The sequence below is a fragment of the Phyllopteryx taeniolatus genome, chromosome 18, assembly GCF_024500385.1.
Source record: "Phyllopteryx taeniolatus isolate TA_2022b chromosome 18, UOR_Ptae_1.2, whole genome shotgun sequence".
Classification (NCBI taxonomy): Eukaryota; Metazoa; Chordata; class Actinopteri; order Syngnathiformes; family Syngnathidae; genus Phyllopteryx; species Phyllopteryx taeniolatus.
The window spans coordinates 17,247,489-17,267,381 of record NC_084519.1 but is presented as its reverse complement, the minus strand read 5'-3'; the positions used below and the strand labels follow the sequence as shown (position 1 = coordinate 17,267,381).

General features: G+C 45.4%; 1 protein-coding gene across 17 annotated transcripts in view; it reads left to right on the top strand.

Annotated features, from left to right (window-relative positions):
- Nucleotides 1-10,938, top strand: part of epb41l2 (erythrocyte membrane protein band 4.1 like 2) — a 39,529-nt gene extending 28,591 nt beyond the window's left edge. For 7 of the 17 annotated variants that reach the window (XM_061754444.1, XM_061754446.1, XM_061754443.1 and 4 more), the window contains 8 exons: nt 213-380; nt 1,109-1,180; nt 1,469-1,942; nt 4,709-4,837; nt 5,038-5,136; nt 5,219-5,299; nt 6,474-6,588; nt 7,603-10,938. In XM_061754444.1, coding sequence (XP_061610428.1) covers nt 213-380; nt 1,109-1,180; nt 1,469-1,942; nt 4,709-4,837; nt 5,038-5,136; nt 5,219-5,299; nt 6,474-6,578 — 1,128 coding nt within the window. In that variant the 3' untranslated portion in view covers nt 6,579-6,588; nt 7,603-10,938. Of the gene's footprint in view, nt 1-212; nt 381-1,108; nt 1,181-1,468; nt 1,943-4,708; nt 4,838-5,037; nt 5,137-5,218; nt 5,300-6,473; nt 6,697-7,509 lie in introns of all 17 variants that reach the window. The other 10 variants (XR_009785508.1, XM_061754445.1, XM_061754452.1 and 7 more) reach the window with 10 other exon arrangements.
- Nucleotides 10,939-19,893: the final 8,955 nt, after the last annotated feature.

Below are 19,893 nucleotides of genomic sequence, written 5' to 3'. Positions count from 1 at the left end.
TCAATTGCGAGTCGGTGCACGGCCGCAGTGAAATATGGCGTCCGTCTTGACAGCCTCGTGTTCCTGTGACCAAATGTTCTCCCCCCCCCCCCCCCCCCCCCGTCCCTCTTTCTCCCACCTTTGTCCCTGTCATATCGCTCTCCCCACCTTCGCCCCCGACATCCGAACCTTAACCTCAATCTCCCCTCTTCCCTCCCCTCCCTTACCATCAGGACCACGATAAGACCCAAGAGGAAGTACTGAAACACCAGGCTAGCGTTAGCGAGCTCAAGCGCTCTTTTATGGAGGCGCCGCCGGCCTCCCCTCCGCAGCACAACCTGTGGGAGAAGCGCCTCAGCTCGTCTCCTGCCACCGCCACGCGCGCTCAGCGGCCCGCAGCGGTACGTCCCGTACAGCCGCCCTCGGCGCGCCGCTTCAACCTTCTTTCAGCACTTAGCGCACGGTGCTCATTTTTATCCTTCCTTCTCCAGCTGGATCAGCTGACATTTTCACAGGGTTTAGTTCAGACTCCACTGCAGTGCTTCTCGACCGTGAAGGAGCCAAAATCTCACGGCAGTTGATACACTACTCACAAAGGTTAAGGATATTGGGCATTGGGGTGGAATTTCAGGATGACCCGAAAAACCCACCATTAATCTGCTGATTTTATATTCCCATTAATCGATCAATCAGATTTTTCAAAAATCCATCCCTTTATTCAAGAGCAGGACAAATTATGATTCAGCTACTGTACTATAACCTTTAGCGGGGTGCTTCATTTGACATTCTCTAAACTTTTGAATGCATTTTAGAAGTGTCATTTCGACAAATGTCACCAATTACTACTTTCTTGTTAGCCAGGGATTTGGTGCCATCTTGTGGCACCTCAGGACATGAACGAAATATCACAAGCAATCGTTGAATTTGTGGATAGCGAACTGGGAATACACGTTGGATGTGGTGGAAAACCATTGCGACTTATTCCGCTTTTTCCCTTCTCACATCTCAGTGGCCCTGCGTTGATGGCCGTCAAAGCGACGATGTAATGCCGTGCCAAAGTCTGCGCGTGCGATTGACGTGTGCGCCGGCCACCTGTGTGTGTGTGTGTGTGTGTGTGTGTGTGACGCAGGTGCCCGAGACAGAAGGACCAGCAGCAGCCGCTTCGGCAGCAGAAAACGGCGACACCGAAGAACTCAGCAAGGTGCTCTAACCTTCACGCCGTTTCTTTTCCCGTCCAGCGCAGCTTCCCATCTGCACGGCGTCCATCCAAATGTCCCGTCCTTTTACCTCCGTGTGTCCACAGTGGAACAAATTTCCCGTCAACATCTTTTTTTCTTCATACTTTTACGTTCAATGATCATATTATGCTTTTGTTTTTGTCTCCCATGCTGTGTATGTGTGTGCGCACTTCGTTTTGTGTGTGCATGTGTTTGTGCACTACGTGTACACTCGCGTGTGTGTGTGTGTTTGCGTGCGTGGGTGCGTTTAGACGACGGAAGTTGAAATTGAAGAAACTGTTGTGGTGCGAGAGGTTTCCACCAAAGCCGTCGTCCCGGAGGAGCGCAGGCAGGAAGTGAAAGTGGAAGAGAGTGCGGGGCTTGCGCAGAAGAAGAAGATGAAGCAGCGGGAGAGCGTTTCGTCGGAGAGCGAAAGCGACGAGGAGGCGGAATATCACCCCAACGTGCTCGTGTCCATCTCGCGCACTCAAATACCCGAGGAGAAAGAGGAAGAAGAGGAGCGGGAGGATGGAGTCAGCCTGCCCGCCCGGTCTGAAGATCCAGCGGAAGAGAAGAAAGAAGGAGAAGAACCCACGGCGACGCCCGCCGAAGCTCCCAACGGACCGGCCCAGCACGAAGAGGACCGCGCCCGGCCGGTCGCTCCCGCGCAACAAGACCAAGTGCCCAGAGTGAACGGCGAGGCCACGGCGGTGGATGCGCGTCCACAGGTTATTTGTTGCTCTCAGGTAAAGTGTGGGGCCGCCACCTGCGGAGCTTTCCCGGCTCGTCGACCCCACGTCCCGCCGAAAACACGCTCTCTTCCTTCCCGCTTCCCACCGGTGTTGCTCTCCGTCCTGCTTTGGCGGCAATCTTTAGGCCCCGTGCGCATTCTCACACTTCAAATCTTCACCACCACCACCACCAACAACAAAAAAAGTCCTGGAAGTGTTCTTCATGATACGAAAACCCCACATCATCCATTTGGTTTAAATATTTTACCCTAATATCGCCTGTTTCACACTAAAAAGATCCAGCAAAATTACGGCACACGGAACCCCGCAAAAAAAGGATATTGCCGCAACAGTGTGTGTTTTCACATCAATGCCGTTGAAGAAGGGCCAACATTTATGCAGCAAAGGAGGAATATCGCCACAAACGCGCACCCTCACACATTCAGACGCAGTCCCGCCGTGAGATTTAGATGCTGTCAGCGCCATGTAATATATTTCCAACAACAGAGGGGGGAGAAGTAAGCTAGTCTCCGTTAATGCTTCTTCTCACTCTCAAGAAATTGGAGATGATCAATATAGCATCACTTTGAGGAGATGAATAGAAGACTCGCTTGCAACGTGCTCAACGTAAGAGGCCTGGCGTGCTTGCTGCAAGCTGTTTGTCACTCCCAGTTGAAGTTTACTTGAGAACCAATACATCAAACAAAAGAGAATGAAACATTTTGTTTTATTGAAACGCCAACCATATAATAAAGAACGTCCACTAGCTTAATGCTAACATATAATATGAATCGCCGTAGCCGGGCTAATGGAAATTAGCGACAATGTCACGTAATTAGAAACCTTCAAGCAACTGCTACTTTAAGACAAACAAAAAATCTAATAATAAAAAAGGTTGAAAAAAATGTACCCCTTACACGCTTTGAACATATTTAAACACACATAAACTTATTAAACACACCTTTTTAAAGAATTCCCGAGCGCCTGTTCTCACGCTCTCGCTTGCACAGTTCTCTTAATAAGCGGCAAAGCGTGCGTGCTTCCACAGGTTTATTTCTCACTTTTACAGTTGAAATCTACTGTAAAACCGACCCATACAACAAACACGAATGTTATTTAACATTGCGTAGTTCAACCCCAAACGATAGGATTTTGTCTCATGAAAGTCCGCTAGCTTAATACGTAGATAAAATGAGAAACCCATAGCTAATGTAAGTTAGCATCCATGTTAGAGTAACTGTAATGCGCACTGCGCAGCAACGCGCACAAAGAGAATCTACGACATAGCGAGGGTGCGACGCGCGCACGCTTCTACGCGGGCAGCGTCGCGCTTCTGTTACTGCTCCGATGCTATCTGCACAACTGGAAACGTTTCTTTTCCCGGCGGTGTCAAAGGGGGCTTATGCGTGCGGTGCATTCAGTGCCGCGCTGTGCTTTTGTGTGTTGTGATGTCACGCGGGGCATGTTAAGCGCATGATGCTTCTTCTTCGGCCAAAATGTGTGTGTTGTTTGAGCGTGTATGTGCTGGCGTCGCCGTGCGCGTTGCGTGTTCTTTCCACGCGTCAGGCCGGCGGTGGCGAGTTGATGGTCAGTTGGGTTGTCGCTATAGCAACCTACCATCGCCTCCCGCTCAGCTGAATGACATCTTTGCATGTTGACACTTGGTCGTCGTGTGTTGTTTTTTTCCCCCCCTCAGCATGTAGCATCGCATGTCAACACCAAAGATTTTGCCGCTTGTGTTTATCCGCCGCGCTCCATTTTGCATCGTTGTGTTTCACGATGTCGGCTCGCCACAGAGCCGGCCCACGCCTGCGAGAAACAAAATTTGATTTGGGGGGCTCTCTATTTCTGCAAATATTGATCATTGATCATGCATCGTTGAATTTGACCGTTGTTCCTAAGCAGGCGTTGAGTTTGCTTATGTCTTGGGCCGGGGTCTGCTTTGCCACAATTGTGAGTCGTGTGATGTGTGTGTGTGTGTGGCGCGTACGCGTGTATTTGTGTATTGCGGAACAAGCTCGAGTCACTTCCATTTCAATAGGATCAATGCTGCTATCAGAGCAATAGGCAATTTTGTAACTGTCAGAAGTTAACACAACTAAAAGAACTAACACTTCAAACTACTGTGGAACCGAAATCTGCGCTGTGATGCTCTGGTGGTTCTATTCAGCGTCACACTGCGGTCGGCCGTGCATTTTGGTAGCTGGGCCTTCAGTGGGGACTTGGCACACTTCATCGACCTCCTAATCACATGTCGCTGTTACAGAAAGCAGCAACACTGTACAAAAATGGAATCTAGCATCATCGGGAACAGTTCAGAATGAATTTTTATTGAATATCATGACAAAAAAATCAACAACATCATGCTGATTATTCATTGTATTAATGTGCGCAGGTTGTTACAGATGTGTTTTGCTAGTCGAAGTTTTGCTCTGACCAACTTATAAGAGGACGGAAAAATGCTGATGTCATCGGGGGCCGGCGCTATGGCCCCGTGAGGATGAATCCGAAATGTGATTGGTTAAAGAAACAGTCCCATCGCTAATATAGTTTAAGTCGCCGGCGCTACTGATTCTGAAGACGTGGCGGCGCGTAGACGCTGAAATCTGATAGGTCAGTGCTTCTGACATTGTTAACGAGGCCTTGCTGAACATATTGAACAGGAAGTGCTCCCCCACCCCTGTCCCCTCCCCTCCACCAAAGAGTATTTGTCCTTTGTAACAAGCTGACATTTGTTAACGTATTAACCCACCTTCCGTCTCCCTGTCGTCCCTTAACCAGCCGCCGGTGGTAAAGACAGAAATGGTGACAATATCGGACACGTTCGCGGCACAGAAGACCGAGATCGCGACCAAGGAAGTTCCCATCGTGCACACGGAAACCAAGACCATCACATACGAGGCCGCACAGGTGCACGTTCAGAGGCAGATCATCATCTCGTGTCCATGTTTGGACGCTCGTTTCTTCTCTTGAGAGCGCCAATGACAGAGACTCATTCCTTCTCTTGCAGGAAAAGAGTTTTAAGGAATCATTGCATCAGCGATGAATAGAAAACAAAGCTCACCTTTTTTCTTTTTCTTTTTTTTCCTCTCTTCTCTCTTTTGTTCCAGCTGGACGGAAGCGGCGACGGAGAGCCCGGAGTTCTGATGACCGCTCAGACAATCACCTCGGAATCTCTGTGCACCACCACCACCACGCACATCACCAAGGTGTACACTCGCACGATACATTTGAAATGAGCGGCAATTCGGAGTTCGGGTAGTCATGCAGTTGTGCAATGCGTCGCCACAGACGTTAAAGGGCGGCCTGTCGGAGACGAGGATCGAGAAGCGCATCGTCATCACTGGCGACTGCGACATCGACCACGACGAGGTCAGTGCTTAGACCCGGATATCGTATGATTATGCGTTTGAAGTCATCGGAAACAAAACATTTCGTAAGCTGTGCGGTTTCGAGACTTGAAAAGTTGACAAAAAAAAAAAAAAGACCCCTGGCGACACGCGGAGCATGTTGCTCTCGTCCATCAAAGATGCACATTGCTTGTTCGTTACCTGTGAATCCTTCTTCATAGTCACTTGCGCCACTAGCTCAAGTGTGTACCGTATTTACTCAAAAGGTGGCTGTACCTCGAAATAAAAAAACAAAAACGCTGATGTTCAACTCGAGCCGTGCAGTGGTGAGTCAGCGCGTTTCATAGTAAGTATATCTGTAAGAAATATATATATATATATATATATTATTTGACCATCAAAAGCCCTTTCTCAGTCTTATTTTTGTTGTTTTATAGTTTGAGGTGTCACAAATGCAACAATGATTAGCATCAAAGTCACGCATCTGCTAGACATTTTCTTTTCACTCAAAGCTCGTTTTCAGCGCTTCTGGTTTTGGTGAAAGCAACCCGTGTTCTGCTGATTACTGAGGAACGGCAAAACTTGGAAGCCAACATTTATTTATTTTTTTTTAAATCATGTGAAAGAAGAGAGTCTTCTCTTTGGTATGTTCAGCGCAACTCTGCTTTGAAAACGGCTGCCAGTGAATGAGTCCGAAATGTTTCCCTGAGGTCTCTTTTGTCCAATTGCAGGTGGTTGTGGGCCATGTGTTCACTCGAATACCGTATTCCAAAAAATGCTAACGCATCTTGCAGTTGAGTAGGTATAAACGCCATAATTTGCGTAAATACGGTATGCTGAGCTCTGCATGGATCTCCTCCCTCCGCTGCTTTCTGTTATTCCATTAAGAAATGTAAGCGCTTCCAGGTGTCTTACATTTCAACATATTCCTCCAGATTTGTTACGCAAGCATATTTTACATCGGAATGTGCTTTATTTTGAAATGTTATCCCAGCTGATGTCCACGCTGGCCATTTCCCAAATCACATGGCAGCCGTAGCAGCGATGGCGCATCGAGCTTCCATGTCATTGCCTTTATGTTTTTGTGTTGTCTTTTTTTTTTTTCCCCCCCATTTTGTTTCACCCTGACCTGATTTGTCACCTTCCCCGCTTGGCGCTCACCGCCGCCTCCTTGTGGTGGCGCCGCGTTACGGCAGGCTCTGGCCCAGGCCATCAAGGAGGCCAAAGAGCAACATCCTGACATGTCGGTCACCAGAGTGGTGGTTCATAAAGAGACCGAGCTGGCCGAAGAGGAGGATTGACCCAACGCAGGTATTAGTCGTAATAATGGAAATAAGAATGTTTTCGTTGGCATCATTACTACAGTGGAACCTTCACAATCCCAGAAAACGTAGAGAATACAAGGCGGGCCAAAACTAGGTATACGCTTTGACATTTTTTCATTGTATTATATTTAGAGTATTTTTTCCTAGCATCTTTTCCAGCCTGACCTCCTTCCTTCCGTCCTACCCGATTTTTATTTTGCATCTTTCCTCCTTTGCTTTAAACTACTTTCCTGGCTTCCTTCCTCTGGTACCTGTCCAGTGCTTCTTTCAAATCCACTTTCCATGTCTTGACTGGAATTATTTGCCATTATTCATGATACTTAAAAAAAAAAAGTGTGTATACCTAATTGTTGTGTTAAATCAAAGGTAAACAGGGTCAGATTGGGCATTTTGTTTCGGACTGGGAAGTTATTTAAAAAAAAAAAAAAAAAAAGATTCCAGGGCATGCTCCGTATATTCATTCATTCATTTCCCGTACCGCTTATATGCTGACATTTTTCATTGGATTCTGTTGTACATGTGGCCTAAAAGTGTTTTTTTTTTTTATTGACTACTGCTTTAGTGCAGCATCTCCCGACCTTTATTGAGCCAATGAACATATTGAAAAATCTCCAGAAAATTATACATCATAGTGAAATAAGGATCTTGTCTCAATGTACTCACAAATTGACTTCTGACTTAATACCCGTTTAGTTGAGCACAAAGCTAACCGTTAATGTTTTACAGTGAACTCCCCGCCTATTTGTGTAATGTGCTAGTGCCTCATGTTATTTAGGCTAGCGTGCTAGTTTCTGATTAGCCTCATGTGAAAGTGGTTTGCTCGTGTTGAATAATTTAACTCAATTATTCACCATACATTTGTTCCAAGGCTATTGTTGAACAATACATTTCCTTTGTTGTCTAAAAGTGGGTTGCAACTTAGCGCCAACTGGAAAATGGAGGTCCCACGGTGACAACATTTCAAAACACCAAGAATCTCTCTCCCCACTCTTACGTGCAGCGCTGAAGGAGCCGTTGGGGATGTCATGACCTATGACCCGTGACCTGCGTCTTTCACCTTGACTGACAGAAGAGGCGCCAGAAGAAAACCAACACCAAGTCTCTCCCCCCCAAAAAATAACAATCAAGAAAATAACAACACACACTTTGCGGGAGCAAAAGAACCACATTGTTAGCTTAACAATTGTAGCGTGTTTTTACTTCTTTTTGTTGTTTTTTTCATAGTGCTTTTTTTTTTCTTTATGACATAAAAGAGACAAAGAGGGGATGCACTGATAAGCAACCAAGATAAAATATGACGATGATAATCTTCATCATTCATAAAACTAGACACTGAAGTGTTGCACTTTGGGAAACGTTTTATATCTGTGTGTCTCCTCTTTAGTGCAGGGGTGGGGAAGCTACCGTACTTAAAAAAACTAATAAAACCTCATAGGAATTGTGTATAAAAAGCCCTATATGCTCATAATGTATCAGAATTCCCCCCTCCAAAAAAAAAAAAAAGAAAAGGTTCTCCACTCCTGCTCTAATGTGATAACAGAGCAGCTCCTTCCCTCACATCAATAAATGTAAACATAATTCACCATTTTGCATAAAAGCCACCTAAAACACTCACATACTAATGGTACAAACAAGTGGTGACATTCTAACCACTCATTGACGTTTCCTGATATTCAATCCTCACATTTTAAACAAAAAAAAAAAAAAAAGGAAAAAAAACATACACTTGATAAAAAGCTTTCAGTTTGTTGTTTTTATACGAAATGTGAACGAGTTTAAGCTAAAACAGATTTCTCTGCAGACACACTGAAAAGAAGGTGATAGCAGAAAGGAGCCACAGCCGTTCCTGTTCCTGTCAACGGAATGCAGGGATCATTTGGGAGATTTTTTATTTTAAGTTGTTTTAATGTGAAACCACATCGTTTGGACATAAAAGTGCCACGATGGGGTTTGGAAGCGTATAGATGACACACAATCACAGCTCGATACAGTTTATCGACAACCCCAATTCCAATGAAGTTGGGATGTTGTATTAAACATAAATAAAAACAGAATACAATGATTTGCAACTCATGTTCCACCTATATTTAATTGAATACACTGCAAAGACAAGATATTTAATGGGGCAAAGATGGGGCGAGGTTCACCTCTTTGTGAACAAGTGTGTGAGAAAATAGTCCAACAGTTCAAGGACAATGTTCCTCAATGTACAATTGCAAGGAATTTAGGGATTTCATCATCTACGGTCCATAATATCATCAAAAGGTTCAGAGAATCTGGAGAAAAAAACTGCATGTAAGCGGCAAGGCCGAAAACCAACATCGAATGCCCGTGACCTTCGATTCCCTCAGGCGGCACTGCATCAAAAACCGACATCGATGTGTAAAGGATATCGCCACATGGGCTCAGGAACACTTCAGAAAACCAATGTCAGTAAATCCAGATCGGTACTACATCCGTAAGTGCAACTTAAAAACTCTACTATGCAAAGCGAAAGACATTGATCAACAACACCCAGAAACGCCGCCGGCTTCTCTGGGCCCGAGCTCATCTAAGATGCACTGATGCAAAGTGGAAAAGTGTTCTGTGGTCCGACGAGTCCACATTTCAAATTATTTTTGGAAATTGTGGACGTCATGTCCTCCGGGCCAAAGAGGAGAAGAACCATGCGGACTGTTATGGACGCAAAGTTCAAAAGCCGGCATCTGTGACGGTATGGGGCTGTGTTAGTGCCAATGGCATGGGTAACTTACACATCTGTGAAGGCACCATTAATGCTGAAAGGTACATACAGGTTTTGGAGAAACATGTGCTGCCAGCCAAGCAACGTCTTTTTCATGGACGCCGCAGCTTATTTCAGCAAGACAATGCCAAACCACATTCGTAGCGTGGCTTCGTAGTAAAATATTTCGGCTACTAGAAGGCCAGACCTGTCTCCCATTGAAAATGTGTGGCGCATTATGAAGCGTCAAACACGACAACGGAGACCCCAGACTGTTGAACAGCTGAAGCTGTACATCGAGCAAGAATGGGAAAGAATTCCACCTACAAAGCTTCAACAATTAGTGTCGTCAGTTCCCAAACGTTTATTGAATGTTTTTAAAGTAAAAGATGATGTAACACAGCGGTAAACATGACCCTGTCCCAGCTTTTTTGGAACGTGTTGCAGCCATAAAATTCTAAGTTCATGATTATTTGCTAAAAACAATCCAGTTTATCAGTTTGAACATTAAATACCTTGTCTTTGTAGTGTATTCAATTAAATATAGGTTGAACATTGATTTGCAAATCATTGTATTCTGTTTTTATTTATGTTTAACAAAATGTCCCAACTTGATTGGAATTGGGGTTGTAGGTTATGCTCGTCTTTGGCTGGCGACGGAAAGATTCTGCAGTTCTTCATTGTCACGCCAATAGTGCAGTAAGGCTGCTTTTTCGGGGTGGCATGAATGCAGCACAAAATTGGACAAGCATAGAACAATTTGAGGTGCCCTTTGTGACACGAGTACAATAAATGTTTAAGAAGAAAAAAAAACATTCCACCTGCCTGACTGGAAACAATTACTTTTTTAAAAATTGGATTTGTTCAAATTTAAAACACCTTTACACATGAAATCCTCTAAAACGCTAAATATTTGGAATCCACTGTCTGTTAAAAAAATGTATTTACGACAATGGAGTCTTATTAAAAACACTGGTCTTAACTTTGCAATGTTTTGCGATGACATTCCACCGTAGGAAGATGGAAAATATTTAATTTTCGCTTCTCATTCTTCTCTTTTTTTTTTTTTTTAAATGCATATGATGTCACAACTATATTTGTAGTTTTACTCTGCCCACATTTGATTTTCTTTGTGAAACTGTGGTCCATTTGTATTATTTTTTTTCATATTGGTAATGTTTTCCAGTGGAGGTGGGACATTGAACACCACTGCAAATCTGTTGTTTCACTCTAAGTTGCTGTATAAAAGGAGCAGTGCGGCTGCAAAGCCAATTCCTGGGGATTTACCAAGATTCCTGAAACCAAGGCAGCTCCGCAAAGTCACTCAATTCTGCCTTTAAAAAAAAAAATATATATATATATACACCTATACTTTAAAAAAAAAAAACATTGTCATCATTGATTCAAAACAGCATCTTTTGTATTTTCTACAAAAATACATGAGAAAAACAAACAAAAAAGGATTTGGGAAGTCAACAAGCAGCCCCATTGCTCCTTGGTAGTCCAGGTTCTTTCTATCTAGCCACTTAATTGTCCTGCATTTCCCCTCCAAACCCACACACACACAAAGCAAATCCCTGTGTAACACTTTAAATAAAGGATTGTAATACTCTCTATTTGGTGTCTTCCTTTCTTGCTCCAGCGTTGTCAGGTGTACGCATGCGCGCCTGTGCCCCGCTTCCTCTGGTGTGCACTGCGGCGGATTGACCTGTAGATGGCGCTCCGCTCGTGTGAAAACTGAGTCAGCTCGACCTCCACTGTGAACGGAGTGACAATATGCGATGATATTGTTGTGTATACATTTACAAGTAAAGCACAATTAATGTCAGAGAAGTCGTTGAACTCACAGGCCCTCAAAGATGGCAGTGTTACTACCCCTGAAAAAAAAGCCAAAATGTCACAATATTTGTGATGAGTACCGCACGGCTTTTCATTTTCATGGGCCACCAAACGCGGCGGGCGTTTCGGTCGGTGATGTCATCAAATGGCGACGGTGCTCAGGTGTTCAACTCGTCAACATGACAAAACTCAGAACGTGAGTAGCTTTTCAAGAGTGAAGTTTACAGAAAGAGTGTGCCGTCAACAATATGTTTCCCGACAAATTTAAGAGCTTTAGGTGATGAATTTTGATTGAGCTTTGAACACTAAGACAAGGGGAACGTGAGCTGTTATGAAATGAATTCAAAATCTATGTACTTAACCCACGACCTTTAATCATCATAAACATTGGCTCGGTTGCACCACATTTTCCCCTCAATTGAATGTTATTTGTAATATCAACTAAAGCAAAAGTATTGGGACATCCTTCCACGCTTACCCTGGTTGAGCTTCCACTGGAGATAGACCACCAGCTGCCACAAGAGAACGCAGACGGACAGAAAGAGGAGCAGGCCCGACAGCCACAGCGCTGGGAAGATGGCCGTCTGCCTCAGAAGCAGAGCCAGGCCGGCCCAGGGCCCGCTCAGGACTTCCATCTCGCTCCTACAGCACACAAAGACGCATGGACAGAGGAGGTGACGTTTCTTTCTGCCAGTTACAATCGTACGTTTGTCCTCATTAGTCACCATCATTTAAGAAACGTGGCATTTTTAAAAACTGGAGGAAATATGTTTGAGAACTATTGATAATTTGATACAAGAAAATGAGGTGATCCACAAAAGCTGAATCGAGGCACCCGGACTCTTCTTGCTTGCGGAAGACACTTCACCTTTATTCCAAAAAGCTTGGTCAGTTCTAAATTAGCAAACTCTGCAATGTTCTCAAGGCAGCATAGTGAGGAGAGCAACGACCTCGACATTGGAGAGACCAAGCAACCCTTACACAAACGCATGGCGCAACATCAGCGAGCAGTTTGTTGCGGTCCAGAGTCAGCAGTTCATTTCCATTTCCAGAAAGAAAGCGCATTGCCTTGAGGACAACCATGTCCAAATTCTGTTTAGCGAGAACCGCTGGTTTAAAAGAAGCCATCGACTGTATGACAAACGAGAAAAGCTGAGAATAAAAATGTGATTTTCCCAGGATTCATTTGTATTATTACAAACTTAATTGTAAAATAATAATCTGAATGTTACAAAAAAAGTAGTTCAAATTCTGCCTAAATAAGGCTGGAATATTACCAGCATGAACTGGTCTCAGACACGTTTGTATTTGGAATTGTTTGAATTGACACCTCACCTTTGGTCTTGGGAGTATTTCTCGCAAATAGCGCAACCGTTTTCTGAACAGCGTGATTTGTACAAAGCCTGATTTGAGTCGCAAAACGGGTGCTCCTCGCTTACTTTTACTGGCTAAACTGAGATGTAATGAACTATATTGTGGATTGTTTCCTGGTCCTTGGGAACCGGAATTTCCAATGCCGTGTAAAAAGTGAGTCAGAAGCCTCAAATCCTGACGTGAAGTACAAGTTGCTATCACAACGTTACGCTGACGATGGTCAAAACTCCACGAGGTGTCATGGGAGTGGAGGTCTGGCCTTGGTCTTTCGCTTTTGATTCCAGTTCCTGGTCCTCTCGCCTACTCTCAAATTGTGTGTCTCCGTTGTTGTCGATGATGATGATGATGTGAACTTTGTTCTTTTGCACCCTTGTGATTGCTAAGCAGATTAGTTAAACAGACTTGTGTGTGCGCATGTGTGTGTGTGTGTGTGTGTGTTGCTGAACCACCCACAAAGGTCATTTTCGTCACAACGTGTAAATAAATACTTTATTTATTTATTTTTGGGCCTGTCGTTCGTAGAACAAACTCACTTTCAAGCTTGTGGAACTATTTGCAAAGGCGGAGTCAGCACTGCAGTGTGAGGCTGTGAATGAAAGCAAGACTATGTAATAGCGGCGGGACACTGGAGTCAGACGTTAAAGGCCGTGCAAAGTGAATTCACGTGGCTCGCTCCAAACCCGGAAATGCACTTCCAGCGGTATGTGAGAGCGTATGTTTACGATGGCATCCTCCACGAAATGGGCCGGAACGCAGCACATCTCTTGCTTGCGTAATGCTTCGGAATTTCTCCCGAGATAAATCGAGGCCGTTTATTCCTCAGCTTGTCTTGAGTTTGGCAGGTGACGCGAAGCTTTGCGCATGACGCAGCCGCCTTGACACGCCTGAGTCGAGTGGGCATGTAGCAACCAGGAAGCGGGCATGTACTTGAATCATTTCGTTGTACATCACAAACGGAAATTTAAGCCGGTCGTTTATGCCGTTTATCGTCTTTTGCAGTCAGTCCACAAACTACATTGATGTCAAACTTAAACCAGGTAACAGACTCATTTTGACCGATGTTATGAAACGATATTCTCGGAAGTTTGGATTCAAACCATAATGTAAGCAACCCGTAGTTCTGCTAGTTATCGCAGCATACACGGGGAGCGACCGGGGTTAGACTAGAGGGGGCGCACACGACATATTCTTGCCCCAAAATGTTTGCGTTTACGCCCACTTTAACGCAACGACAAATAATTGCAAACAAAAAGCTCTTTTCTTTCTGACGCACATGATGATTCGCTGATGTGTCAAATTGTTGCAGTGTAGCGCCAACTAATGGCAAGGAGGAATTACTCCAGTTTTTTTTTGTGTTTTTTTTCCCCCCCTGCCTTAAGGATCGGTCGCTGGAAACGGCAGCCTTCACAAGTACCGGTATCGGCCCGATACTTGGCATCGATACTCGCCTATCTCAATTGTAATAGTAACACTCTATTACCAATAAGTCGCGCGATGCCTTATCCCTAATAGACGATCAATTCTCAGCAGTTGAGCAATCAGTTGATTCACAGCATCAGGTGTCCATGTTGCTCCTGACACACGTGTGTGTGTGTGTGTGTGTGTGTGTGTGTGTGTGCACGTAGCGTGGGCGGTTCATCAGCATTGGAAGAAGAAACTTTTTATTGATTGTACACTGTTGCACTCTTTCACACGGTATCAAAAGTGACACGTTCACACTATGAGTGCGCGCGTGTGTATGTAACACCTTTTAAATGGCCACTGTTGTCGTTTGCAATAGTCAAGTCTACTACTGAGTAATTATCATAAAAAAAAATAATGTGGTTATTCTCGTACGCTCTGTTCCGAATGACATATTAAGCAATGGGTGAAGCAGCATGTGGTTGGGTGTTATTTAGACTGGTGTGTACCTGGACTCTAGAGGCTGCCAGCCTTGTGTGCGTTTCTGCCAATTACTTGGGAATGTATACACGCCCGCTTGGACGATAAGCCATCAAAACACAATTTGAATTCATTTGCATCGATGAGTCCGCACTCTAAATCCCGTTCATCCCCAACGACTTTGCGCCATGACTTCAGCCTCAGCCTGATTAACACCTCACTTTAATTAATGTTTGTGTGTTTTGCCGCACTCGCACCATTCGCCTCCACCTGCCTTTATATTTGAATCATCTGCCGCTAGGATGCTGTTCGCACCTGCGCTCGGCGATATCCTCTTTTGGTTTTTTTGTTTCAAAAAAAAAACGTACCCCACAAACGAGCGTGTCGAAATGTTCCGTTGCATTCTGCCTTGGAGAACTTTCATATCGCCCTTCACTTCTTCTTCCAGTTGTCATGGCAACCCCCCCCACCCTGGCCTTTTTAGCATAAGTTACGCCGGGGGTCGCCCGTGACGCTCGTTACCATGCCGACGACGTTTTTTTGTTTTGTTTTTGCTTTTTAAATGGAGGCTGGTGTTTCCTACTTTGACGTCACAGGCGCGACATTTACCCGACAGCGGTGGTCAACTGCGGGGCGTCATGTCTCAAAAATGAAGTCATTCTATTTTGTCGAAAACCTGACTTTTTGTTGGGTTTCTAAATTTCCCTGATGGACTTTGGGGAAAATCAACTGTTTATTTATTTATTTTTTTAATCTTTTTTTTTTTTAAATGTTCTTGGCCAGCACAGTACAGTAGATGTTAGAACATTTGAATCTCTGCTGCGGCCTTCCTGTGTTTGGTTTGCGTGTTCTCCCCGGTACAACTAATAGCTCAAATTAACAGTGGAATTTTAAAACAAATTCTTTGAACATGAGACTAAGATAAATCTAGCTTGTTTTTTTTTTATATCACAAATGAAACCTGGCATTTGAGCAGGGCTGTGAAGACTTTTGACACCCACCATATACTTCTGATTATTGTTGTATGACCTACCTGCCTGTGTACTGGTCCATGTATGTTAGAACAGATTAAATTTGAACATAAAATGGTAGTATTTTTCTTGGAGTGGCAAAGTGCTTGTCATCGTGATTTATCTCTTCGCCTCAAAAGGTGCTTTGATTTTCCTCCCTCTCGCCTGTCTGTTTGCGCTCCAGGCGGTAAGTTTTTGTTGTTGTTTTGTGGTATTTTTTGATCAGACAAAACCAGCCTGACATGCTCTTAAGTGTGCTGAGATCCAAGCTCGTATTGCGGCGAGAGGTGAGACGCATTAAAATGCAATCAAATGCGTAGGCTTCACTCGAATGTAGAGCAAAACATTTTGAAAGCTTCTCAACAGCGTGTAAGGGAATTCTGATCATTTTGCAGCATCAGAAGGTAGGAAGCAGGACGGCGTGACCGGGATGTAAAGTCTGAGGCAATTTTGCTGCATCTCTGTGGACGGAAGTCAGCCCGGCAGTTTAACGTCTTCGGATGTAGTTTGAAATCCGTACCAGAGGTGGGAAGAAATCCCACAAGGCCGGGGACCAGGATGTGAAGTTTACAGAAATCTTCCTGGATCTTTGTGGGACGACATGGACCCGGCAGTTTTCCGCTTTCGGCGGTAGTTGCTCCGTGTAAGGGAATTCCGCAATTCCACAGCAATTTCGCAGGATCTCTGTGCCTTGAAAACAATCAGGAACTTTTCCATCTTTGGAGGTACTATCAGAATAATGACTGAGGTGGAACGACCTCTGTGTGCATGGGAAGTCCGTAATGCCAGGACCAGAGTGGGAAGTTTACGGCAATTTTGTTGGATTACTGTTGGACAAAGTCGGCTTTTGTTAGGTAGAATCGGAGCTATAACACCCGTGTGCAAGGGAATGTAACAGTGCCAGGACCGGGTTTTAAGTTTGAGGCAATATATCTGTCAATGTGGCACTTGAACGTTTTCTGAGGCAGTATCAAAGCCGTAACAGAGGTGGGACGAACCCATTGTGTGAAGGACTCCCGGTTGTGAAGAAGTGTACGGCAACTTTGCGGGATATCTGGAACGATGTCAAGCCAGCAGTTTTCCATCTTCAGAGGTCGTATCAGAGGTGGGACGATACCGCTGTGTAAAGGAATCCCGCAATGGCAGAACCGAGGTGTGAAGTTTGCGAACATTTTACTGGATCTCGGTGGGATGTAGTTGTTCCTGTAGTTTTTTTTTGGGTATCAGAGGTGGAACGACGTCTTTTTGTGAGAGAACTCTGCAATGGCGGGACCGGGGTTGTAACTTTGAGGCGATTTTTCTGGATCACTGTGGGATGAAGTCAAGCTCTGTTTTTCATCTTCGGGACTAGTTTCGGAGCCGTAGAAGAGGTGGGGAAAAGCCTGCGCGAAAGGGAATTCTGCAAGGCCTAGACCAGGGCGGAAAGATTGAAGCTATTTTGCCGGATCTCCGTGGGATGAAGTCAACCAGTCAGTTTTTCATCTTTGGAGTTAGTATCAGAGCCGTAAAAGGGATTGGAAGAAACCCGTGCATAAGGCAATTCTGCAATGCCGAGATCAGGGTGGAAAGGATGACGCAATTTTGCCGGATCTCTGTCAGATGAAGTCGACCCGGCGGTTTTCCATCTTCCATCAGTTCGAGGGTACTCTGACGTACATTAAGTACCGCTTTCATAAGCCCTTCTAGCGATCTGCCGCAGTGTGCCCTCTTACAAGAGGAAGGCAGCAGGCTTGCCGTATCGTTTGTTTCGGCTGCGCTGCTGCAATTCTCGCGGGGCCGCCGTGTGAAAGAGGTTGGCGTTAGCGCGACAGAAGGATGGCGATTAGCGCTGCCGGGAGACTCGACGGCGGGGTGACGAAAGATGGTGGGTGGACGCGTGAGACGCGCCGAGGGAGAGGACCGGTCGTCGGAAACCCAACAGGAAAAAAGAAAAACATTTGCCGCGACGGATATCGCCCGCGAATTAATTTAGCGGCGAGGAGGAGACGAGAAGCGGCAGGAATAATGAATCCGTTCACGAGGTCAGGGCTGCGAGGGAGATTGATTGACAGGCGCAGCGGTGAGAGGATGTCGTCGGCGCGCCTTCGCATTGGATTCAAAAGTGAGACAGCTGGAGAACAAAGACGGAAAGCGGCTTTTCCCGCCGAGAGTTCTGTTGCCGCGGTGGCCGGTCGACATCGGGCCGGTTGCGGTTTCCTCAGTGGGAAGCGCCGCAGCCTTTATGGCAATCAAACCCGCAACCCGCAAAGTTAGCTGCGGGAATGCCCAAGATCACGGGTGTCAAACTCAAGGTGCGCGGGGCCAGGTCTGGCCTGCCACTTCATTTGATGTGTCCCTGTATAAAAATCAGAACACACGTCACCTCTAAAAACACGTTTACACAGTGCTTTGACGGACCAAGTACAGACACAAAAAAAGTCAAATGCCAATGTTATAATCATGTAGCGGGACGAGGACTGCTTAAACCAAACAGCTGAACGGGAGGCTTTGAAGTCAAATCTTCGAGGCGGCGCAGGGACGGGCGCGGTGGAGAGACGCCATAAGTGTTCCGCAACAAAACATGTTTGACAGCGAAGTAAGATCGCTATTGTCGTTAGAAATGAATGACAACAACAAGTGTCAGGTCCCGTCTTTGCGGAATACCTTTACACACGGGCGATGTTGCGGCTCCTGCTACCTCCTCCGAAGGCGCAGAATCGCCCGTCTGCTTCGTCCTGCCATTCTGTGCTCTGTGAAGTCTTGGTGTTGGTATTGGAATGGATGATACCAACCGTTTCGTACCGTCCAGTTTTATCACAATAACGGGATTATTCACACTCACGGCTAACAGTTTCTAATAGCGCGACCTTTTCCCGTCACCAAATCAGGAAACTAGGATCTGAGGAAAGGAGGATGCTTTCAAGCAGCGTGGGTTTTTTTTCCTGCCCCGCCATCCATTACACAGTCGCACAATGCTACTAACTTGTGTGCGTATATAATTCATGCGACTTCAGATCAAATATGCATCATTTTCACCAGAGCAAAAGGGAACGTTGCCACGGGGCACGAAGAACGCAAGCAGAGGAAGCCCATCCGACCACATCGATTATTCCGCGGAGACAAAAATCGGACGAGATGGACCCCGAGGTCGCTCCTTGCGGCAGCACCGATTTAATTGGCTCATTGAGCGAGATGTGGGAGGCCTCTGCTTGATTGGTTGAGTGAGTTGCACAGTTTGGTTTTTAAGAACAAAAACCTAAATGAATAACTTCTTCAGAATCACACGATATAAAATCCCCGTTGACATGTAAAAAAAAAAAAAAAAATTCTACACACGAGCCGAGAAATAAACTCACGCTGACGGAGCTGATTTGAGCTCATTTGAATAAAACTCGTGCCGCTGCGCCCGTGTCGGCGCGCTATCGTGACGACATCAAGAGGCCTTTCTTCTCACATCAAATGAGACCTGAGACCATCAAGGTACAGCGACATGGGAGCAACCCCTGGCGCCACAGCATCATATCTATATTTAGAATTAAAGACATGCTATCATATATTTATACAGTACAAGGTCCTTTTATTTTGTTCTCCAGCAGCTTGGAGGAAAAAAAAAAAAACAAGCGCATCACATCGACTCTGGTGACCTTTTCTGACGTGTCCACTCTCCAGTTTTCCAGTGTGAGTGACCGGCTGCCATGGCAACCGGCCTGGCACACACACACGCGCGCGATACGGAAGTGCCACCTTGAGGGTCTTCCAGCCAAGCGTCGTCATTGGTCTCGAGTCAGCGCAACGTGACACGAAGTGGCAGCAATGTTTCACATTCATGGCCGTCATGAAATGACCTTCGGCGCATGACGCCGTTCGGCATATTTCAATCTCCATTTGTACTTCATCGTCGTAAGGGTTCAACAACGAATCCAAATTGCTCGGAAATGCAATCGCCAGTTCAATCACGGGACGAACTATGCGTCTCTCTTACAATTGATGAGCTTTTACTTTTCTCAGTCCGAGCAATTATCGTTTACAAAATATGGGATTTTTTTTTAACCCCCCCCCCTTAGATAAATTAAAGCTGATGGAGATATCAGTCTGTTACTTTTCCAATTAAAAACAGTAGCTGCTGCAATCAGATAAAAACGCGTCGCATTGAATTCATCTTTTGGAAACGAGACAACAAATGACAGCAATGGAGGAGGTGGGGGTCCTGCAGTTTTATCCTGGAGGAGACTGAGGGCAGCTAAAAGATGGAGTGCTGAAAGCAGTAAAATGCTAAACGATAGAAATGTGCTGTGAAAAGAAGGGGTTGGTTGGACTGGTTGGGTCAGACAAGTATGGGTAGGAACGTCAAGTAGGAGAGGACAAGTAGTGCTAAGAAGGTAAGGTAGGACAGGACAGGCTAGGACAGGTTGGGTTGGACTGGTAGCATAAAACAGGACAGGTACTGTTAGGATGGTAGAGTAAGACTGGTACGGGTAGGAAGGTA